Source organism: Emydura macquarii, unplaced genomic scaffold (genome assembly GCF_026122565.2).
Source record: "Emydura macquarii macquarii isolate MOO-44397 ecotype Brisbane River unplaced genomic scaffold, CSIRO-AGI_Emac_v2 contig_561, whole genome shotgun sequence".
NCBI classification, from domain to species: Eukaryota; Metazoa; Chordata; order Testudines; family Chelidae; genus Emydura; species Emydura macquarii.
In genome coordinates this window covers 16,826,852-16,850,535 of record NW_027130698.1, presented here as the reverse complement: position 1 = coordinate 16,850,535, position 23,684 = coordinate 16,826,852, and the positions used below count along the sequence as shown (strand labels likewise).

Here is a 23,684-nt window from a genome sequence, read left to right as displayed (position 1 = left end):
GTCTGGGGCCAAGGGGTGGGCGAGCAGGACCTATGGATGGGAACACTCTGGGTGGTGTCTGGGGCCAAGGGGGGGCCAGGCTGTGTTGAGGGAGGGGAGTGGGGGCTGCGGAGGGGATATGCTGGGTGGTGGAGGATGGTAGCAGTGGGTCAGAGCTGTGGGGAGTCAGGGCTGGGGAGAGGGGTACTGGTGGGAAGGGGGGCTGGGGAGGGGGTATGCTGGGTGGGGTGCGGGTCAGAGCTGTGAAATGGGGACTGGGGCGAGTGGGGGCTGTGTGTGGGGGAACCGGGGGGGTCAGGGCTTTATAGGGGTACTGGGGGGAATGCAGGCTGTGAGGGGGTAGTGGGGGGGTCAGGGCTGTATGGGAGGTACTGGGGGGTCAGGGCTGTGGGGGGGGGGTACTGGGCGGAGCGGGCGTGTTGGGGGCGGGGGGTGTCCCGGCTGCCGGCCCGGGGGCGGCCCCGGGGGCGGCGGCCCCGGCCGGGCGCCCGGCCCGCGGTTGGCCCGGCGGGCGGCCCATGCTAATGAGCCGGGCGCCCTTATGGCACCTGCCGGCGGGGCCCCGGCCGGCGCAGAGCCACCCCCGGCCCCGGCCCCGGCCCCGGCCATGCCGCGCTCCTTCCTGGTGAAGAAGCCGTCCAGCACCCGCGCCCCCAACTACGGGCAGCTGGAGACGCGGCGCCAAGGTGAGGGGCGGGACGCGGCTCCCCAACGCGCTCTGCGCCCCGGGCGGCTCCGGGAACGGAGCGGGGCGCAGCGCATCCCCGCCGCGGGCTGCCCCCGTTCCGCGGGACTCCGCCGGGCTCGGACTGCCCGGGCGGACCGGCGCCCCGCCGGCTGGGCACAGCCCCGGGCCAGCCTCTGCCGCCCGCGTCCCGGGGAACCAGCTGCCCGCGGGCCCCGTGTCCGCTCCCGGGGGCGCCCCGGGCGAGCGGCGCGGCGCGGCGCGGCGCGGGCAGCGCGTCCCTGGCTGCAGGGTCGGGACGGGCCCCGGCGCCCCTGGAGAGCGGCTGGTCGGTGCGCACCGATCCTCGGCTCGCTGCCGGGCGCTGGGGGGCCCTGCTTTAATGGCCCCGGTGCTGCGGGGGGGTCACAGAGCGGGACCCTCCCCAGCCGGGAGAACGACCCCAGCTCCGGTCCTGGACCCGCTGCTCTCAGCGGGGCGGGGAGGCTCCTTGCCCCGGGGGCAGCCCCTGCTCCGGTGTGTCATCCGCCCGGGGAGGGGGCGGCCAGGATCGCTCCGGGATGGAGCACACCAGGGCTGGCACTAACCCCCCCCAGCTCTCTCGGACCCGAGGCGGGCGGGCGGGCGGGCTAACCTGCCAATGCCCTTTGCCATTTGCACGGCCAGGGCACCTTCCCTCTCCGGCCTCCTGGAAGGTGCAGCGCACTGCCCTGGGCCTGGCGGCCTGCCTGATCCAGCCATGCACAGGTGGGGTCCTAGGCGGGGGCACAGGGCAGACTTCTGGGGCAGCAGCGGCTGGGAAGGTGGCTTGTTTCCAGGCCAGGCAGAGCAAGGCTCTGGCTTTCCGCCCTGGGCTTCCCTTCCCTAGAAAAGGGGACCCCTTGGGGGGGCTCAGAGGGGTGGAAGTTGGGGCTAGCAGAGAGTGCTGGGGCCAGCCCCATGTCCCTGTTCCCAGGCTGCGAACAGCGCTGCCCCCATAGCAGCCCTGCCCCAAACAGTGCCCCCGTCTTCTCGTCACACAGAGCCCAGCGGGACAAAAGCGGCGGGGGGCGGCGGGGTGACCGGGGTGTGCATGGCGCGTTGGCGTGGAGGACTTTGGTTGAGGGACAGAAGGGAATTGGCCTTCTCTCCGCCTCGCCGTTAGCGCTGGCCGTGGCCAGTGCCCTGCGGGTGCTGCAGGGCTGGCTGGCTGGGAGCGAAGGGGTTAATAGGCAGCGTCGGGGTTCCCTGTTCACCTGCCTTTCCCCTCTCCCCAGAAATCAGTGGCGCGTGCCACTCCTGCGGGGGGCTGCTCTTCCCCATCCTCATCCCGAATGACGGCGTCCCAAGGGACGGCGGCTCCATCACCGCCCGCGTCTCCTTGCCTCTGCCGCTGGATGGCGACGGCAAAAGGACCCCCACCACGAGCCCCCACAACCTGGAGATCAGCCTGGCGGAGACGTTAACGGGCCAAGTCCCGGGCACCCCTCTCAAAGACAACCGGAACAATCTCAACCTGCCCCCAAGGAGGCCGTCCGACCCGGGGAGCCCAGCAGAGGGGGACAGGGGAGCCCAGGACAAACTGCAAGGGGCACAGGGCAGGGCAGCGGAGCCCCTGGAGAGATTTGAGTGCTTTGACTGCCACAAGTCCTACCACACCTTCTCGGGGCTGGCCAGACACCGGCAGCAGCGCTGCATGCTGCAGGCCCGGAAACATTTCAACTGCAAGTTCTGTGACAAGGAGTACGGGAGCCTGGGGGCACTCAAGATGCACATCCGCACCCACACGCTGCCGTGCGTCTGCAAGATCTGCGGCAAAGCCTTCTCCAGGCCGTGGCTGCTGCAGGGACATATCCGCACGCACACAGGTGGGCTGCGGAGCCGGGGCGAGTCCTCGGGGTAACACCGCAGGGATGCGCAGGGCGGGGAAATGCCTTTCGTGTGCTCGCAGGCCTCAACTGGGCCCGTAGTTTGCAGGGGAAGCGCGCAGTCAGAGGTCCGGCTGGTCTGCAGGTGCATGGCGAGGAGGGCGGGGTGGTGTGGAGGGTTGTGAAAAAACATTTCATCTGTTGCTTGCTCCCGTGCTTGACTGGTGGATCAGCCTTTTAATTCTGCATGCACAAAACCGCTTGCCCGGGCCAGTTTGGTTCCAAATGCTTGTATTGGGTGAGGAGATTTTTTTTTGCAGCCCCCAAAAGTCAAAGGGCACTGTCTGCTTGCAGATCAAAGGCTGCAGACCAGCTCCCCTCCCTGTGACACTAAGACACTTTATTTGCACGGCACTCACACCGAGCGGCTCCATTTCGGTCAGGGTGGGCCTTTGGCGTTCGATGCTGTACAGGTACCCTGCCTTCGCAGTTGATGAGTTGCTGTAATTTGAGTTGCTGCATCCCCACTGGAGCTTCAGCCCACACGCGCCTGGTGGGTCAGCTAGCTGGAGTTTAAAGCCCCGGTTCTCAACCAGGGGGGTCTAGATATTTGCCTCATTTGACAACCGGCTGCATTAAAAAGCACTAGTGAAGTCAGTCCAAACTAAAATGTCACACACCGACTTGTTTATACCGCTCCCTTTACTGGACCCTGAAATGTAAGTACAATATTTATATTCCAGTTGATTTATTTTCTAATTATAGGGCAACAAGGAGAATGTAAGTCATTGGTCAGTGCTAGTGTGCTGGACACTTGTGCATTTCATGTCTGATTTTGTAAGCCAGTCGTTTTTGAAGTGAAGTGGAAGTTGGGGTACGCAAGACAAATCCGACTCCTCAAAGGGGTAAAGTAGGCGGGGAAGGTTGAAAGGCACTGATTTAAAGCACCGCTTAATTCAAGTGAGAGATTCTTGTGTGTGGATGAGAGTCAGGTCAGCGGCAATGTTTGAATTACAGCTCAAGCCAACAGTGCAATGAAGACAAACCCAAAGGGCCCATCTTGCACTGACTTCCCCATATGTTTATCTTTACACACACATGTCCTGGGCTACCCGCATGCATGAAGTTAAACGAGTGCACAGATCATGTCCGGTTCTTGGAAGAACACTCTAACACCTTAGACTAAGCGAGTAGATGTTTAAAACCCCCTTTGCTCTGCCCGGTTTTGCTCTTTGTTCACCCTTTGCATTTCTATTTGAACTTAGTTTCACTCTGTAAGTTTCATTTTCAGCCTCTTGGGTTACAGATACTGCAGATTTGTTTAAAAACAGCTGCTTTCATGGGAATACATTTTTTTTAAATACGGAAACGTTGCCCTGTCGGGCTGAGGTCCTATTAAAAGCTTCTTTAAAAAAAAAAAACTACTATTTTTGGTCCATATTTAATTTGCTTGTGTCCCTTTAATATAAATATTTGCAGTGTTTCTTACCTATCCCATTAGAAATAGGATGATAACACAGGTAAACTGACTAGCAGCCAGAAATCACACTGACCAGTCTTGTTTCACTATACCAGATGAGAACAACATCCAGAGCCAACACCGCTAGTGAGGAGTAAATGATCTGAAAGAGAATTCTTCCGGTTTGAATGATGTTGGGTATTACAGATGAGGATTGCGGAGGAGGGGAAATTCCACTCTCCTTTTGAAAAAGATGTTCTCTAATCTACCCAGATCAGCCCTAACTCTGTTTACTCGGGGTGTGTTCATCTCAAGATTTTACTGGTGCCTCGACAGTCTTGGTTTGCCCCCTCTTGGCGCATCACCTACTAGATCAGGCGGTGAGGTTGCCTGCTGAGGCTCAGCTCCCCTGTTGTGAAATGTGGGTGAGACTTACCTGTCCCCAGGTGGGTGGGGAGGGTTAGCTAATGTTGATGAAGTGCTTTGAAGACTGAAGTGCTGTCAGCAAAGAGCGTGGCACTGGTCTAGCGCCCTTCTTCCCATCGCTTTCCAGGCTTGCCGTTGTGGGGAAGCTCCTCCGGTAATAGGACGGGCTCGGGCCATTTGGGCCCAGAAACTCCGCTGCAAAGCTGGTTGCTCCAAAGTGGGAGACGTGTGCCTAAAATAGCGGTCGTAAACAGGAAACAAAATACAAGTGCCTGATGCAACACCGCCCCCTCCCCCCCACATATTCCATGCACAAACCTAGCCCAAAGCTGTGCAGGGCAACTGGAGCTCGGAGGATGCACGATCAGCTGATGTTTGTTCCCCCCCCCCCCCATTTCTTAATTGCAAACCTCCAAGGGGGGAGGGCTGGAGGCTGACTCACCAGTGTCCCTTTAAGCAGGCTGCCGGTCGGACACGAGTTGGCAACCTGATCCGGTTGCAAAGGAAAGGTTAACGTGACCCTTGGGCTCCGTACGCAAAGGCCAGGGTGTCATGGAGCAGGGCCGGCCCTGGCACCTTTATACAGGGCGCTGGGCACTGCACCTGGAATATTGCCTCTGCTTCTGGGCACCACGAGCCCCGGGGAGATACTGACAAATTGCAGGGAGTTCGGAGACCAGGGAGCAGTCGGTGGCATGGCCTGACTCACAAGGAAAGACTGGAAAAGCTGCATGCATCTAGCCTGGCGAAGCAGCGCCTAGGAGAGGAAGCAGAGGGAGTGAGCGGCTACTCGGTGTGGTATGCAGAGGGGGAGCAAAGTTTGCTATTGGATGACGCAGGGAAAACCCGGCAGTGAGCTGCCTTAGGCTGTGGAATATTCTCCCCAGGCAAGTGTTGTGAGCCTCCTGGCTGGCAAGTGGGGCTGGAGGGGAATGATCTGTCCCTGGGGAGAGGGTCTGGTGGGGCTTTTCCATCTCCAACTTCTATGATTCTACAGGGGAGTCCTTAGATGGTGAATTTCAAGCCAAACCAGCCCCAGCCTGGGCTGGCTTCTGGAGCAGAGGCTGGGGGTGGCTGGGAAGAGTCACTGGGCTTGGTTTGGAGGGAATGCAAAACCCTGGCCCTCCTGCTGCTCCTAGATGCTCAGGTTAAGGGCTTCCAGCTGTGGCGTCCACATTTCCTTGCTCTCCTCCCCCCCCCCCCCCCCCCGGGGAGTGCTTCTGAAATCTACCTGTGCAGACAGCGGCTGGGAGATTTGCACCTCCTCCCCCTCCCCAAAACGGCAGGTCGCTTGGTCTGTCTGCCCACCTGACGCCCGTTTCAGCTCATTCTTCCTGCTGCACAGACCCTGCTGGTCTGAAGGCAATTAGCCTTCTGCAGGGCAGGGGATTCTAGCGGTCGTTCCATGTGACCCCGGCCCCTAGTTACAGGCGAGTTTACAGGCGTGTTGCTCAGGGCCCAGCAGCTAAGGAATTCAGGTGGTTCACGCTGCAGCCGTCTCAGCCCAGCGCTCCCTCCCTGCTACTCCCTGGAAAACCCTTAGCCCAGCTGAGTACCTACCCGCCCCACTGATTGCAGGGGGAAGCCAGGACTGGAGAGCTGTATTGGACTTGCTGGTATTTCTGGGGCCGCAGGCTGCTTGGCTGTCAAAGGAGAACTGTAGAAACTAGACCAGACGCTGGCCCAGTCCGTCTCCCCAGCCCGGCCAGGGCAGGCTCCTGCCCCAGCGCCTGGCTTGCACGGGGGTGGCTCTCTGACCGTGTCGCCTTGGTTCTCCCCCAGGTGAAAAGCCCTACAGCTGCTCGCACTGCAGCCGTGCCTTCGCCGACCGTTCCAACCTCCGCGCCCACCTGCAGACGCACTCCGACGTCAAGAAGTACCAGTGCCGGGGCTGCTCCAAAACCTTCTCCCGGATGTCTCTGCTCTCGCGGCACGAGGAGGCTGGCTGCTGCCCTGTGTCCTGACGCCCGCCGCCCGGGCCTGCGCCAAGCAATTGGAACGAGAAGCCCGCTGTAGGCCTGGGAGTCTCTGTGGGAGCTTCCAGCAGCCTACCACCCTGTGGAGGGTGCGGGTGGACGTGCGGTGGACCTGGAGGTCATGCCTGCTACCATGGGAGGAAGGCTCCAGTATCTGCGGACAGTGGGGATCTATATCCCGTCTTCCAGCTTTGTGTCTTGAGCTCAAGGGTGGTGCTGGAGGCCTGGCAAACTCATTGCAGGAATGACGTGGTTCTCTCTCCTTGCGGGCAATGCCCTTTAGTGTGCGCGTGAGGGAGGGGGAGTGGAGTCTGCGTTCCAGGCTTGCTTTGAGCTCCTTGCACTGAGCTCTGGCTCTCCCGGGGTGGACTGGATTGGATCACTCCCCCAAGAGCTCCATGCTGCATCCACTCTGCCCCGAAGTACATGCGTCTGCACCAGTTCAGCAGGGCTGCTGACCGGTGCTCCAAACACAGCCACGCGGGAGGAATAGCCTCTGGTCACTTCTGCCCCCTCCCATCCTCTGCATCAGATCCTCCACCTCCCCGTCGGGCGCTGGGATGTAAAATGCAACTCGCTGTCCTGTGCCCTGGAGCCGGCGGGATCTGTCCGTTCCCCACCTGCATGCTGTCACTGCTCTGCGGCTGTCAGTGTGGGTTCTTCTGTTGTCACGCGTGGGTTCAGTTTGATTGCCTGGGGTCTAATAAAAAATAAAACCTACAGCCTGCTCCGTGAACTTGTCTTGTTGCCAGATGAGAGCACGGGGCTGGCTACTTCCGACGGCAGGGACGCAGGCCCCGCTTCCTGCTCCATCGTGGTGACACACCCTCCTAGCCTGGTCTCGTGACTTCGTTGTGCAATGCTCCCTCCCCAAGCCCAGCATTTAGCTGATCAGGGGTTATTTGTAGTGCAGTAGCACCGAAGATGGGGCCAGGACCCCACTGTGCTAGGTGCTGGGCAAAGACAAAGAGGGTCTCTGCCCACAGGCGCTTACAGTCCACGTATAAGAAAAGGGACAACAGGGGATAGAGACGGAGAGTCAAAGAAGCAATGAGACAGCCTTGGCTGGCACAGTAGGTGGAGAGGTCTCCAGGGCTGTGCGGAGTCACAGCAGAGGAATTGCTTCTGCCATGTTTGGCTTTCGGACGCTCCCTTCTCTTCCAGGCACCTGTTTCTCCCCCGTCGTGGCCCCGTCCCTACCCGCTTTCACAGGCCTTGGACACAGAGGTGGCCTCCAGCCCCAAAACTTACCCTACGTCTAGGAGCGGCTGGAGGACGGCTCCCAGGTCTGAAATCTCTGCTGTTTGTCTAGGCTTTTTTTTCATTTAAGGACCTTGTTTACATAGGCCCTACTGCTAGTGGGTCGTGCACCCTCTGCTGTGGCTTCAGTCGGCTTCATGTTGCATTCACAGCTGTGCTCGCAGGTTGTGGTAGTGCTAGGCACCTGTACAGCCAGCCGGGCTCCTAGATCTCCTTGTTGCCTACCCCAGCGCGCTCTGATCCCAGCCCCAGCCAACCCGGCACCACACAATTCCCGCGAGGCGAGAGGGGGTTAGGTTGCTTGGACCTCTTTGTACCTGTAGGGCCAGATTTCCCAGGGCTCCGCACTCACCACCGGCCACATCTTTCCCAGCTGCTCCGCTCCCATCGTGATACCTGTATAGCCAGATCTTCCTGAGAGCGTCTGCACCCAGAGCCGGCTTGAAAAAACCTGCCCTTCAGCCTTCATTACCCGCTGCTCTGTTCTTGGAAGGCAAGAATAAAGCCTGGAGTGCTGGAGAAGCCCCGGGGACGTGCTGGGCCTTTTCCTTTTGGATTCAGTTCCCTGCTGTCTCTCCCGCCAGCTTGTGCACGCCCTCCCTTGCTTCGGGGCTGAGCAAGGGGATGATCAGGTGTAAATTCCTCAGCTAAACCACCAGCAGCATTCCAGAGGTGCTGGCGGGGCGGCTCAGCCACCATGGGAGGCTAATTCGGTATAAAAGTGTATCCATTGGACGGGAAAAGGGGAATGGGTCCCAGGGAAGGAGGGGTTTCATATGGACTCCAGATGGAGACTGTTTTTTTGCCCTATCCGGGGTTACGTCTTCATCTCTTAATTTTTTAGGCCTGGACCGGCGGCTGCGTCCATGTGGGCAGTATAAATAGAAGCAGGGATCTTCGTTTGTGCTGATCACTGAATGTAACATGAGCAGGCCGGTCTCTCAAACCTCCTATTGCTGGCCCTGTTTTCTTCCCTTCTCAGCTGTGGGTGCCCCACACACCCTGCTCCACGGGTGCGGCTGCGGGCTAGACGAAGGCACAGAGCCTATATCACACCTGGCGGCGGGATTGCAGCGCGGTCTCAGCCGTCTCTTGTTTAGAAGTGCGTTGCTCTTGTGGTTGCAAAGGGAGACTTGAGCCTGGGGGTGACCGAAGCAGTGATAGCTGCCTGTGTCTGCAGAGAGCCTGAGCCGGGAGCTCTGAGCTGCTCTCAGTGGGTGTTCGCACCAAGTCCAGCTGCTCCAACGCTGCCCCAGCAGAGGACTCGCTGCAGGGCGGCCACAGCTGATTGGAGCAGGCTCAGCAGATACAGCTGGAGTGCCAGGGTATGTCCTGGGGCTCCCCTGCTGTCGCTCCTGCCTTGCTGAAGGTGGGGGGGGGACCCCTGCTGCCACTCTGGGGACCACGGGGGCCATATGCCATGGCCTCAGTCTGTCTGGGAGCAAAGGCAGCAGTGACTCTGAGTGGGGGTAGGGCCGTGGTGCAGGGGGCCTATATTGTGTGCATTGGGCCCCAGGCATTTTGTGGCCTTCAGCTCCTCCTTGCATCCTGCTTGGTCAGGGCAGCCTGACACAGGGCCGCGGCCCCGCTGGATTTCCGGGCGGCTCTGTGGAAGCTACCGATGCCCATGGAGATATACCCTCCCTGGCTGGGGGCTTGGCTGGCCCAGGAAGTTCCTATCTGCCCCTTGAGCAGGTCGGGGCAAACTTCTCCACAGGGGCTAGGGAGGGCAAGTCTCTCCGGATCCCTCTTCCTAACCTGTCTGGCTTCCCCTCCGTTCCCCTGGCGTAGCTGTAAGCTCCGTGGGGCAGGGACTCTGGGCATGTGTCGGACCAGCTGAGCGTACTGCCAGTGCTGATAGCTGCTGGCTTCAGAGCCCCCTGCGACTGGCTGAACTCCTAGGCCCCAGGTGACCAAATTCAAAGTGGGTCAGCCGGGTGCTGCGGTGAAGACACGTCAGTTTCCTAGCCAACGGCACAGGAAGGAGTGATGAAGCCAGCATCGCATCTGACCTAGCCTGCGGGGTCGGCTCTCTGTTTTGCAGCTGGGTGAACTGGAGCTGCTGGTCTTGCACCTGCACAATGCCGCCGGGTGGGTGATCGGAGCAAGGCAAGCCACCACCCCAGGCGCTGGGGAGAACGGGCGGGCCCGGGTTGCAATGGGCTGGGGCGCCGCATGCGATACACAGGGCCAGTCCTCTGCCCCAAAGGGCGTGCAAGTTGCAAGAGAGGTGTCCTCCCCCCGCCGCACACGCACTGCCGGGAGCTCAGCTGCTATCCCCAGCTGCGTGTGTAGACAGACAAGACCTGAGGGGGAGTTTTGAAGCTGTTGCTGTATTTTCCCGGGTCTGGGCTGCTCCCTGGGCGGCCGTGGGGAGAACAGACGCGCCAGGACCCGGTCGCTCTGCTGGTGGCCGTCCAACCCCTGCCCACTGAGAACGGGCTCGCTGCAGAGTGACTGCGCCAGCTGTGGAGAATGTTTCAAAGCTGAGACGGCAGCGCGGCTCTGCTGGGCCTGGCCGGTCGTACAGCCAGGGCCCCTGCGTGCTAGGCGCTGTACGGATTCTCCTTAAAAGGGCAAACCCTGCCCCAAGGAGCCCATAAGCCCCGGGACAAAGGGACCGAAGGGCTGCGGCGCGGGGAAGCGATGCAGGCAGCAGCAAAAACAGGCTCAGCTGGGGGCCGTGGCGTCATGGGCCGCTTGGCGGTGCGCAGCCCCGCGCCCCCCCCTTCAGTGTCTATGTATAGTTCAACATGAAAGCGCCCGCGTGTGTTTCCTTAGTGGAGCTGGCAGAGTGTTTGGGTGAGCAGAGAATGGGGGGGGGAGGTGCTGATGTCACTTTCCTGGCCCAGCAGAAAGGCAAAGCAGTGCTAATATTTATATTTTGGGCAACACGTGGCTGGGGGGGGGTGTTATAAATAGAGCCCAGATGCCTAAAGGGAACTATATTGTGAATTGCGCTCTATTTCCAGCCCCGCAGGGCTAAATACGTCCATTGCACCTGTCGCCGAGCGGGGCCGCGAGGGAAAGAATCTTCCAGGCTCTAAAATAAACCCGCATGTTTTCCCTTTTCCGAACGGTGCATGGAAAATACGTATAAATATATCCTCGGGCTGTGGGGAGCGCAGCGGCCGGGGGCCCTGGCGGCCAGCCTACTCCGGGCGCAACGAGGGAGAGCCGGATCGGAATGAATGAATGAGATTTTCCACTCTGCAGCGGCTAGGCTGAAGCCGTAAACAGCATGTGGGGCCTTTGCCACCCCCCCACCGCTGGACCGCCTGCGCCCCCAGCCCATCCACCCCTCCGCACAGCCCTGTGCGGATACACCTCTTCCCTTCTGGTCTTTCCCTCTAGCTGCCCTCCACCAGCTGGTGGGCCCCTTTAGCGAGAGGATGAAATCCACTGTGATGAGGGGGATCCTCCCTTCTTTTACAGAGGCTGGGCCTGTGCTAGCTGGACCGGCAGAGTCTGGGACCAACCCATGGGGCCCACAGAGCCCCCGGACCAAAACGTTACTGGACCCCATTGCTGCAGGAGCCGTCGTGCCAGCGCTCAGCACGTTACACCTTCCTTCTCACCAGTGAGCCCACACTGCCGCCTGGCAGGTACCGCCTTCCCCCATGGCACAGCTGAGGAAACTGAGGCACAGCCAGGTCTCCTGAAAGGAACGCAGCGAGCCAGCAATCTCCTCTGCTGCGCCTCCCCTGTTAGACGGCAGTCAGGTGCCCAGCCAATTTCCAACCCTGGAGAGCCCCGTTAGAAAATGAGCAGCGTCAGAGCGGCGCTGTGGTCACTGCTGGCGGTCTCCGTTTCCACGCGGCGCCGGAGGGCCGGGAGGTCTTTGTGACGGGGTGCTAGGATGGCAGGGGTTCTCCCCTCCGTCACGCCCAAACCGTGGCGATCTGCCGTTCAACTCGGGCCACCGGCTGATTGCTGGCGGGGGGAGAGGCTGCCGGGATCTTAGTCTGTGCGTGTGCGAGGCGGGAGAAGCAGTTTGCGGCCTGCTGACAGAAAGCCAGCAGCCCTGAGACCTTTCCTGGCTGAGTTCACCAGGATCATAAGGCCAAGCTGTGCTTTCCACAACACAGCACGGGTCTGGGTCGGGCCCCTCCCACGGCAGAGTGGTGACTCTGTCCCCTCGGACAGGCGCGGGAGGCGGGGGGACGCCGTGTTGCTCAGCGCAAGGAACAGTGGCCCAGTCTGAGGCAGCGGCGACTCGTGCTGTGACATTGCACGGCTGCTCGTGCGGTAGAGCACACCTCCCCAAATGCTCGTTCACCAGGAGGCGGCAGGACCTGCTGGTGAATTGTGAGCTGGGCCCACTAGTCACTGATAGAAACGGAGCCGTTTCTCTGCATTGTAGCATCCGAAAACCTGCCAGGCCCATTTCGTCGCTCCCCCTCCCCGCCCCTGACACACCAGTCACCAGTCGTGCGCAGTGGTTGCACTAGGATTTTTTTGTGGCCTATCAAAGCAGCTCCCCACGCCAGCCCTGCTTCAGACGGCAAAGGCACACGAGAAGTGAGACAATGTTCACGTCCTGGCAGGAAAAAAACCACCCAGCGGGGCTGCCCAGGAGGAAAAAATGTCACGACCTGGCAGGGTGACAGCTGCCCTGGCGGTTCTGAACAAGATTTGGTCAGCGACAATTAGAAAACCAAACTACAACCCTTCAGCTGACGTGCCATCTCCACCTTCACGTGTGGTGGGGAAAGCTGGCAGGCCAGCAAAGATCCAGCCAAATCTCGGCGTGTCTTCAACAGCAAAGGTCTTCGGCAAACACTAGCTAGCGAATGGAGTGCGGTTGTAACGAATGCCACGCTGTGTCAGAGCTCAGCGACGCCTTATGGCTAAAGTGATCCCGAAGGGAAGGTGTAAATCGCTGGGAGGGGGGTTAAGACTGAAGCCGGAGCAGATATGCCATTGGGCAGCTGGAGGAACGTGTAAAAGGGACCAGCTGCAGGAATCCGGCTGTCAAACGGTACACAGAGGGAAAAGCTGCGGGACTTAATACAGAGGCCGTGCAAAGAGCGGCCCGGGAACGGCAGAGCCCTGTGTGTGCCCCCAGCCACGTCTGAGAGTGCGGGAAGGATTCGGATTCGAAGCAGCCCCAGGCGTGGGCAGCGTTGGAGATATCACGTGTGCGCCGTGAGGATCAGCCTGTGTTGATCTCTGGGGCTCGGGCACATGAGGTGTTTTGGTCCCTTAGCAGTGGAATGACGCTTTCTTACCGGAAGAAGGAAGAGTAATGCACCTTCCTGCACAAACCCCTGACGTGTTCAAGGTCCATGGCAGTTTTCTGCAGAGCACCGGCTCACGCCGGCCCAGTGGACAGCATCACATCCAGGCTGAGGGCAGCGTTTGCAAATCAGGCTTCTGCTCCGCATCCAAAGAGCTTTCCTGCACCGGGCAAGGGGGGGGAGGTGTGAATACAGATTTCTCCCAACCCAATAGTCCCTCCCCAGGAGGAAGGGAGGGGCCCGAGCTGTTGGAACATGTCTTGAAATAACTAAATGGGGGGGGGGAGGTGTTGTGTCTAGGTGGAAGTCTGGCCCCTGGCCTCTTGTGCTAGGGCAGCAGAGTGCAGAATTACAACTGTTGTCTGTAAATTATGCGCTAATCGCTTGTCTAACCCCTCTCTCCTGGTGGTGAATGGCCTGGGAACCACCCCGTCTGTCTGTCTTGTCTGTCTGACTTCTATCAGTAAATCTGCCTTTTGGAGCTGGGTATTTAAGTCACATATGAGCACAATCTGTCACAATGCCCCCCGTTAAGTGGGGGGGGGGCTAATTTCTGGGTGCTCCCGTGAGGCGGCACCGCCCCGTTTACAGGCTAGCCCCTGCACTGAATTGCAGCTGTTTCAGGCTGTTTGCGATCGAGGGGGTAGGGTGGAGGGCTCCGTTCCCCCTCTGCTGATTGAAAATAGGAGGTAAAAATAGCATCTCCCTCCTGGCGCTGCTTGGAGTGCATGTGTCTCTTTAAATTGCCCCCACAGGTGCCCTGTGCTCTAAGGTGCTGGTGTTGTTTGAGGAGTCCCAGGGGTGGAAATGCCAGGTGGGTTACCCCCACAGTGGGCAAAGCAGGGCGGGCGTGGGGTGTTCCGGCTCCAGTACAACCCAGGCCCTAGCTGAATGCTCTGGGCACCGGCACCCCTTCCCCGTTGCCTTCCTGCCATTCCCGCACCTGGAAGGACCCGGCCTCGCTCCTTCCCCTACACCCCATGCACAGAGGGGGAGGGTGGGCTAGTGGCTAAAGCCTGCGCCTGGGAGCCTGGGGCTCTGCTTGGCTCCGGCACCCCGGGGCCTCCATTGCTGTCCCTGTGAAATGGGCACAATGACAGCAAGGGTGGAAGAGGCGGAGCCGCAAACACGGGCCTGTACCGGAGCCTCCTGCGGCTGTCGCTGGCTTTACGCCGGGCTGCCTCCCGGGACGGAGGCCTGTGGCCAAGCCCAGGCTGCTGGGGTCAGGACAGGGGTGACTGGGCGGAGTGCTGTGGCTACTGGAGAGGGCAGCGTGGTGGAGCTCATGGTCCCTTCTGCCCTGAAAAACAACGTATGAGAGAAGGGGCTGGAGAAGGCCCACGGCACGCTCTCACGCCGCGGCAGCTCTGCATCCCACAGGCTCTGGGGTCAGGGGCACGGCGAGGGCAGCGTCAGGTGCCCAGCTAGCAAGTGTGAAAAATCGGGACAGGGGCTGGAGGGTCGGCAGGCGCCTCTGCCAGACAAAGCCCCCCAGATTGGGACCGTTCCTATCCAAGCGCGACATTTGCGCTCCCTAGGGCAGGGCAGCAGCATCTGGGCTGAAACGTGGGAGCGTGGGACGGGGAGGGGCTGGCACGGGGCTGCGACCGCCTGAGACGCAGCCCACTTTGCTCCCCGAAGTAGCGGCCCTGATCCACACCCCCTGCGGCGGAGCCTGGCCGGGGGGGGCGGCGGGGGGAGGGCACTCCTGAGCCCTGTCTGAAAATAGCCGTCCCGTTCCTATCTATAGCCAGCTGCCCTGGGCTGGACCGGCCCTCCGGTTACTATCTATAACCGGCTGGCAGGCCCCAGTGGAACCAGACAAGTTTCCAAGGCTCTGTTAGCACATTAGTGGAAGTGGATCAGGTGCCAGCGAGAGCACCTGGGAGCTGGTGAGGCAATCGCCAGCTGGTGCGGGGTGGTTTGAGCTGGATCACAGCAGCAGGCCCCCAGGCCGGGCAGGGTGGCAGGTGTCCCTCCTGTCGGGCACATCAGCTCCTCTCCTGGGTGCTCCGGGTCCACACTGGACCGAGCCCTGGGCATCTCCCAGCCCTGCTGGCTTTACTGACCCCAGCAGGCATTTGTTCCCGGCATTCTCCCAGGAGCTGGTGCAGCAAGTGGGTGAGGGGATCGGGGCTCTCTCGTGCCCCGCTGCAGTCTGATCGGACGGGCCGTGATGCGAGAGGCGGGAGAGAGCCAGGCTGGATCCCCAGAGCCCAGGGCAGGCAGAGGAACAACGTTTTGGGGTGCAAGCTGCACGCGGCCGATCTGGGATCGCGGCCGCGGGAACGGGTCTGGAGCGCCCCGGTCCCAGAGCCCAGCTGGGGGCAGGAAGGGCCTGGCTCAGGGACTGACCCAGCTGTCTGCAGGCCTGGCATCACGGATCAGTCTGGACGGGCCTCAGCACATCACGGAGCCAGGCCCGTTTCCCATTGCCCACCTGCAGCTTCTGTCACAAAGCGAACCCTGAAAGCCTCTGGCCGCACAGTGGCCACTGATTTGTGTGTGTGTGTGTGTGTGGACGGGGTCTACACTGCTGATTCTGGGGCTGAACTTGAGCCCAATGGAGAACTGACTCGCTAGCAGGGGGACACAGGTGCCTTTTATTCCGTGACTCAGGGCTGAGCCCAGGACACCCCACCGCAAAGCCAGCTGGGTGTCAATCTGGGCCAGCCCTTGTGCCTGCAGGGAAAGGCAGCCCTTCACCCCCTCTCCAAGACGGAGACACACACACACCTGCAGTGTGTGCTGGACGGGGTGCTGCAAAGCTGGGGGACCCCAGGGGGCAAGGGCTGGGGTTGCTGATTCAAGGCCCAGGCAGGCCGTATGGGGAGGACCAGCCTTTCAGAGAGGTCTGGACCCCCAGCCGGGGTAAACTGCATGGCTTTCCTGAAGGTGGCAAAACTACAATGATTGACAGCCAGGATCTGCCCCTTGCTTCCGCTGGAAGATGGGAACTGCCTCTCAGCTCCTGTCTCAGACACGCTGTACTCTTGTCTCGGAGCCGCCGGCTGGGGATGATGCTGATTTCAGCACCGAAAATTAACCCACACTTCTGGAACTCTCCAGCGCCCAGGCACGACGGTGATGGCAGTGTGCTTAAGGACGGCGCGGAGGAAGAGCCCAGCCTAGCTCATCACAAAGGAACCCCCATCTTGCATGTCATCGCTTCTGTGCCCTATGCCCCGGGGGGACTGGCGGGCTCACTCTTAACGGCAAATCTGGAGTCTTGGCGGCCAGAGGTAATGGGGCAAAGGCCAGACCGAGAAACGAATGCACAAGGCGGCAGGTTGGAAACCCACCCGAGGGAATGCTTTTCCACACAACATATAGTTAGGCTGCGGAACTCATTGCCACAGGAAGTCCAGGTCAAGAATTTAGCAAGATTCGAAAGGGACTGGACATGGATCCAGAGATCAGGCACAGACTAGCCAGAGTTGTTATAATGAATGATGAGAACGCTCGCAGGGATAGCACATCTCCTTCTTCAGGGCTGGGGCCGATCTCTAACTATTAACGCGGGCTCCGATGATCCCGCAGCTGCTGCTGTGAGGTTCTTACACCTGCCTCTGGCACTGGGTGCCGTACAGGCCCAGGGGGACCTTGGATCTGATCGGGTCTGGGGTTCCTAAGTTCCATCCATTCCAGTCGGAAGGGTAGCAGAGAAACTCAGAATGAGTCACCCGAGAGCCGGTCAAGGGGCAGACCCACAGGTTTCTTGGGCACCCTCTGTTCTGCCTAAACCATCGGGCAACAGGAGAGCTGTGGCACTGACTGGCAGGTTCTGCTCTGGCCACGTTTGCTGCTTCATGGGTTGTTTTGCCACCCCCGCCAGAGTTTCCCCTTCTGCCGTGAGGGGGATTAGCTCTAAGAAGTGCTCCAGCTATTAACCCAAAAGGCAGGTGTTGTGTTAAGCAAGGATGCTATTTTTAGCCAGCCCCAGTGAATCCAGGCTGGGATATATTTAGCCCGGGGGCTGGATGCGTGTGTGTGTGTGTCTCTCTCTCCTAGGGGTGGGATTTGCTGAATACTTTCCACTCTGAGTGACTGGAGGATAAAAATATGCCCCCACCCCAACCCCTCGGCGCGCGGGCTGGGTGAATGAGGCTTTGCATGCACGTCTCACCTGCATGGCCCGGCGAGGTTCCTAGAGTAAATACGGGGCTGGGGCTTTGTAGCTGCTTGTTATGGAAAATCGTTCAGGGTGCAGGGTGCAGGTCCGGAAGTGACGGGGGCACTCTCCCATCCCCCCCGACTCAGGCGCTTTCTTCTCTGAAGGGGGCGAGGGCTGAATTTCAGCTGGTGCCCCAGAGGAAGGGGCATCTGCTCTGTCTAAGGAGGTTTACCTCAAACCCGACGCTCCCTTGGTGTCTGGGATTAAAGCGCAGAGAGAGAAGACCCTGAGACGAAGCCGAATGAAATGAATGGGAAGTTCTAGCCAGTGGGCTTTGGAGCTGGCCCTAATAGTCTTCTGCAGAGCTCTGAGAAGACAGCAGCTGGAATCCCAGGGGCCTCAGTGCCAGGAAGATGCTGCAAAAGGCAAGGGAATTCAGATGCCAAGGAGATGGAGCTAGGAAGGCAGACTAAAGCGATCCCGCCTGGCAGGGCCCGATGGTGACTGCGAGGGGCATGATAACCCTGTGAGCTGCTGCGGCAGAGCAGGCCTGGCTTGCTCTCTAAGGGATGTGCTGTTGGGGTTCTCCTGTGGTGTCGGTTCCCCAAGAATTCACCCAACTCCAGGCGGGTCAGTCAGGTCCCGTTGTGTGCCATACAGCAAAGCTACACTGAGTTGATCAGACTCAAGCATGGTTCAAGGTATCCCACACGTCCAGAGTTACACAGCCGGCTTCTTCCTTCAGAGACATTTACCCGTCACATTGCAGCTGCGGTACGCTGCAGCCCACGGTTTGGGACTGGCTTGGTCACTCGTAGGAACCAGTCCTGGGTCAGCAGGCTCCGTCCACGGGCTCTCCAGGCACCACTTTCTCTTTATTTCATCTTGCGTTCTAGGTTTATCTTAGCCATTGTGATCTTGGCCCTTCTAAACGGGTCCCTGGGCTTTCCCCCTCGTCTGAGCTAGGGCAGCCAGTCTGTGTCCATTTACCGCCCTCAGTCTGTCTCACGAGAACTGAGGCCGTGCTCACGTCCCGTGATGCATGGCAGCCCAGGCCCTCGTGTACCCGGCTGTGATGGGACTGAAAAAAAGCAAAATATTCATAGTATTTATATATTATATCTGTATGTATATGATACATAGTTCTATTACATGGGGGAGGCCTAGGAAAAACGTTTGTCACTAGGCGGGTGATGAAGCACTGGAATGGGTTACCTAGGGAGGGGGTGGATTCTCCATCCTTAGAGGTTTTTAAGGCCCGGCTTGTTTATACAGCACAGCAGCAGCGAGAGCCGTCCGACCCAGCACGCCAGAGGTTGAAGAAGCTTGGGGGGGGGGGGGGGACGACGACGACGGACGACACACGACTGGGCGAGGAGGGAGGATTTGGTGTCAGCGAAGGGGTCTGGGGCTAACGGGCAGGCACCGGCTCCCTGGATAGGTGAGCGAGCCGAGGAGAGGACTGTCTGTGTCTGAGTGTGAGTTGTGCGTGCGCAGTGGGCGTGATGCTAAGGCCGAACCTCGGGACCCCCAGCGCTCGCCGTGGGGGTGCCATGCTCTTCTCCGATGGCGTGCTCAGCTGAGAACTATGCCTGGAATCCGGAGAGCGGAGCAAGTATTTAAAGTGCATAAATAAACACGGCAATTCGTTCGTCAAGGAGCACTTCGCGGCCCAGGCCCTAGCGGCAAGCTGTGCTCCTCCAGGGCTCCCAAACGAGGGGTCGCGAGGTTATTATGGGGGGAGGGGGGGATCTGGGAGCTGCCTGCCCCTGCACACAGCTGAAAGCCTGAGCCCTTCAGAGCTGGGTGGCCGGCGAGCAGCAGCTGCTGGCCTGGTGCCCAGCGCTGAAGGCAGCAGTGCAGAGGTAATGGTGGTATGGCGTGGTGTGGTGGTGGTGGGGGAACGTCGCTTTTTGCGGTGCGTCATCAGAGCCTGAAATATTTTCAAAGGGGGCGGGGGTGTCCCAGCAAAATAAGTTTGAGAGGAATCTAGCAGATGCAGCGGGGCAGAGCCTGTGAGCAGAACCAGCCAAGAACGATCCCCACCAAGCGGGGGAGCGCTCTAACCAGTGGACCTCACTGCCTGCAGTGCTGTTTGAGGAGGGCTCCTATAAACATTCCCCACCCCACCTGCTGGGCAGCTCTTAGCATTCCACTCGGCTCAGTGGAACGTCAGCACCTACCCGACGCCAGCAGCCTGGCTGGTGTCTCCGAGCTAGCCGGGCCTAGGTGCGTCCAGCCACTCAGGGCTGTAGATAAGCTCTGTCTGGACGTCCTGCTGCGGCTGCCGAGAGCGAGCGGTGGGACGGCAAGAGACGGTATAAATTGCAAGAGAGCAGCCTGCTGCAACGGGGGGGCTGCGTTTGGGGCTGCTGCTAAGCTCAGTAATTGAAGGAAGCCGATGCCCCTCAGCAAAGCTGGCTGCGACGGGGGAGACGCCAGGGCCACCGCTGAAGTTATCGTCCTGGTGCCAGGACAGGGAGGAGGGGGGCCAAAGCAGCATGTGGGCTGCAGACTGCCCCGGGCTGGAGGCTGCCGTACGCCCACCCACCAGGTGATACTGGCAAGGGGGCCCTGTTGTGTAAGACGTGCCCTTTGCACTACAGATGGGATCCACCCTGCCGAAGCGGGGAGGAAGGCGACGTGTCAGCGGTTGGGCCCTGCCAGGGAAAGCCTGTTCCCCCGCCTCCCCGGGAGACAGAAGGGGAAATCTCCGAAATCGCCCTGGCCGAGATCTGTCCCTGCGCTGGCTCCTGAGGGTCCCTCCCCCAGCTCTGCCGGCTCTTGCCTCTGACTGTTTTCATCCCCCTGGGACGGTTGGGGGCGGGGGGGTGTCCCTGGGTTTCTTTGCCCACAGGAGCGATCCCCCCCCGAGGTGCAGGTTCCAGAAGAATCCACCCCTTGGCAGATGTGAGCCAAGATGTTTGACGGCCCCGGTCCCGGCCCGGCTGTGCAGGTGCAATGCTGAGCCGGCCAGGGAGGGAGCTGGGGGGCCGGGGGCAGTGCCAGGGCTCCCAAAACTCTGCGCACGTCAGGGTGTCTCCGAGTCCTATGTCACCCGTACCGGAGCCCTTGGCGCTTTGCCCACAGGAGAGATGAACGGACTCTAAGCTCGCTGTGCCCATCGCAGCCCCCATGACGAACGGGGCCGGTGCTGGAGGGGGACTGATGTGTCCGTTCTGGGGGCAGCTGTGTGCCTTCTCCCCCTCACTCAGCCTGAACCGCCCCCCTGCCCCCAGTCCTGGCCGGCAGGTGCTTGAGGCCCGGAAAGCGGGGCCTGGCCGCCACACCCGTTCATCCCCCTCGCCCCGAATCTTCATGGAGCTGGCCAGGCACACATGGCCTGTAAGGCAAGAGGGGCTGTTCTGTGGCAATGGGCGTCTGCATACAGGGCTCGACCTAAGCCGGGCGGAGAACGGCAGCTTTTTAGAGCCCTGCTGGGGGCTGTTGATGAGGCTGGAAGACCCCTATGCCCCGTACATCAGCAGAGCAGGCAGTGCCAGGCAGGGCTGTTGATCTTCTGGAAGGGAAAGGAGGGGAACTGAGTGGGAACTGCCCTCATCTTTGCAAACCCTGTGACCTCCTGCACTGTTGTCCTGGCCTCTCTGACCTTCTGTTAGGAGCTGAGAGCCAGCCCTGTCTGCCTCTGCTCTGACTTCAAGCACCAGCCCAGCCCGAGGCAGGGAGATCCCCCCAGCAAACCAGCCGGGAGAATCCTGCTTAGCACATCTCTTCTTCCAGCCCCACGTCAGTGCTCCTCGGGTCCCAGGAGGGATGGAGGGGCCATGGCCACCTGGCTGATGGAGGGTGCCGGGGGAACAACTTGCAGGAGGGAAATGGAGTGGTGATGCTGTGAAGATTAGTAGGGGAAAGGGAAGATGCTGGGGAATGGGAGGGGGGATTCTTGGCCCGCTCTCAGCTTCCACTTTCCACATCATTCTGTTGCCGTGTGACAAGGGAAAGTGGGAAACCACTGGTGATTCACAGCAAAAGCCTGCAGACGAAAACTGGCTGCTTCCCTGGGAAAGCCGGGCCCAAGGCTCCACCTACTGGGCAATCCTCTTCATGCTGGCCAGGAAGGCCCCTGGGGTGGTGGGTGAAGGCCTGTGGGCGAGTTGCTGGTGTGTTATGGAGTGAGTGGGGCGTATTGGGGGGCTGCAGGGCAAGGAGTGGTGGGGTAGGGTGGGGGCCATGATATTGGGGGTAAGCAAAATTTTAGATTTCAGACTCAGGAAGGGGGCCTATTCTTGCACCAGCTCTGGGGTCATCTTACACCTGTACTGTAAGGAGGGGAACTGGCAGCTCAGCTCAGCACCTTCCTGTGGTTAACAGGAGCCAGGAAATCTGGGTTGTATTCCCAGTTCATTGCATGAGCTGGACACAGCTGTGTGCCTCGGTTTCCCCATCTGTAAAATGAGGATAATGCTAGTTACCTGCTTCCCAGAGGCACCTGCCTCCCGCTCAGCTCCTTACTGTCCGTAATGCCCTTTGAAACCCTGTGCTGGCCGGTGCTAGACCCTTGCAAAGCATGGGTCTAAGACACAGGGTGTCCCCTGACTTCCATCTCCCAGTCGCCGGCCAAATGAGCCCCGCTGTAGAAATGCATACAGGCTGGCAGGAGTCACAGCCTCCATCAGGATCTATCTCGTCAAAAGCAGTTGTTGGGGTGGAGGGAGCTGTCTACAGGATGCCTGTCTATGCCACTGGTTTGCAGGCAGCCCTGCTCGGAGGTGATGAACGCTGTTACCATCTGAGGGCTGTTTGCCGGCTCACATGCAATGGATTGGCACATCAAGTCCAATTTCCAGCAGACTCCACACAGAGAAACGACAGCGGCACTCACTGTCCATCTGCTGATCAGTCTCTGCAGACAGGCCATTTCCCTTGGCAGAAGATCAGACTGGATAATTGGACGGATAAAGCCGTCGCGCGTGGCGGGAACGTTCCCCGCTAGCCAGCCTCCGTCTCCCTTTGCTCTGTTTTCCAGCTTGTTAATTGCCAGCAATGCCAGGGAACGTTTTGCAATTGACTTCAGCGGAGCTGGAGCGAGCTGTAAATCTCAGCTCACATGGTGTGAGGGTCCCAGCCGGATCCCGAGGCGGAGGGGAGACCTGGAATCCTGGGACGCTGTGTTTGGACCTCACTGTAGGGTGGGTTACAATTAGCTGCCCGGGCAGCCTGTACTGTAAGGCCCTGGAGAAAACCCGAATGTCAAAGAACCGTTCTTTGATTTCTGCTCCCTGACCTCATCTGGGACACTGCTCCAAAGGCAGGTGGGATCCCAGAGTATGCGGGCTGGGGGTGGGCTAGAGGGCTGGGGTGGTTACTACCTGCAGGCTCAGCGACAAACTGTCGCAAGCCCTGCTGGGCATCCCTCCATGCAGGCCTGGCTCAGTGTGGAGACACGTCTGCTGGGGAGGGAACCACCCATTACTCAGACTGTTGGCAGCGATCCTGCCCGGTCCAAAGGACCAGACTATCATAGCTGGGACCAGCGATGTCTAGTGTTTATGTTTCTCTGGTAATGCCAGGGCAGGGGCCGACTGAGAGCCTGGCTATGGATGCAGGTTGGCAGGGGAAAGGATTGTGCGGATTTAGTGTTTATTTACCAAAACAATTGGGTTGTGGAAGGGAATTTGCAGCGAACTGCCAGGCTGCAGAGCCCTACTTACCGGGGAGTAACCATCAGACTGGGGGGGACAGGTCTATTTTCTGCTGTCTCTGTTTTGGAGTGAGGTTTCTTCTAGGATTCCCTCACTCCTCAAGCCTTCCTATTCCTGAAGGCCTGGCCCCAGGCTGACCTGTCCTGACAGAAGAGGGCTGGATCCAGCACTCTCTCCAACCCGGGTAAGCCGGCTCCTGGGCCAGCTGGCAGGGGTGAGTCTGTGCAGTGGGACTGAGAGGAGGGCAGGGCGCCTCTCTTTGGGAAGCAGTGATGCTGCGGGAGATGCGAAGGCTCGATGCCTGCTTGGCTGATACTGGGCAGGGGAATAAGAGGTGGCTTCTGACATTCAGGCAATTACTATAAACCCTGAAAACAAACCACCAGGGCACTGGCTGCCTCGAGGGTTTGGCCAAGGGCTGCAGACCCTCTTGCCTTTAGATGACCCATTCAAACCAGGTGGGTACTAACCTAAAACCTTTTCATCTGGTGACCATTTGGCAGCCTGTATGAAATGAGGCCTGTATCGCAGCCCGGTTCACAGGCCTCTGTATCAGACTGACAATTCCACAAGGCACCAATCCATCCCTTTGCTGGCAGTGGTAGCAAAGAGGCTGCATGGACAGAGGCCCAGATCCTCAAAGGTATGTAGGCGCCTAACTCCCATTGGTTCCAAAGGGAGCGAGGTGCCTAAATCAGCAAGCAGTACTGTAGTGGAGGCATTTCTCTGTCATGAAGGGTAAAAAAGCGGGGGGCAGAGAAGGAAAGGAAACCAGCTAGCATTAACGCACATGGACCTGCCCAAGTGCCCTCATTTCCCTTCTTGGCACGGCTGCCCATAGAACAAATGCAGCCAGGTGCCTGTGGCTCAGAACCAGCTCCAGGACAGCCAGCTGCGTTCACAGCATCATGCAGGAGCGTACCATCTTTGTGGTCCCCAGGATATGCCTGGCCACCCGGGCTGACCCATGGCTAGCGGGAAACAGAAGAGGAAATAGAAGGCCAGGCGGAACGA

At 59.7% G+C, this 23,684-nt stretch overlaps 1 protein-coding gene across 1 annotated transcript; it reads left to right on the top strand.

Moving 5' to 3' along the window:
• Positions 1 to 593: 593 nt before the first annotated feature.
• SNAI3 (snail family transcriptional repressor 3) lies at positions 594 to 8,885 on the top strand. The gene is made up of 3 exons (XM_067540232.1): positions 594 to 686; positions 1,942 to 2,532; positions 6,200 to 8,885. Exons 1-3 carry the CDS (start codon positions 608 to 610, stop codon positions 6,379 to 6,381), a joined length of 852 nt encoding a protein of 283 aa, XP_067396333.1. The 5' UTR covers positions 594 to 607; the 3' UTR covers positions 6,382 to 8,885.
• Positions 8,886 to 23,684: the final 14,799 nt, after the last annotated feature.

Bases quoted from the DNA above. Each gene is read 5' to 3' on its own strand.
- SNAI3 (XM_067540232.1), top strand. From the start codon at position 608: ATGCCGCGCTCCTTCCTGGTGAAGAAGCCGTCCAGCACCCGCGCCCCC. The intron at 687-1,941 runs GTGAGGGGCGGG...CCCTCTCCCCAG, and splicing joins GCTGGAGACGCGGCGCCAAG to AAATCAGTGGCGCGTGCCAC. The intron at 2,533-6,199 runs GTGGGCTGCGGA...GTTCTCCCCCAG, and splicing joins ACATATCCGCACGCACACAG to GTGAAAAGCCCTACAGCTGC.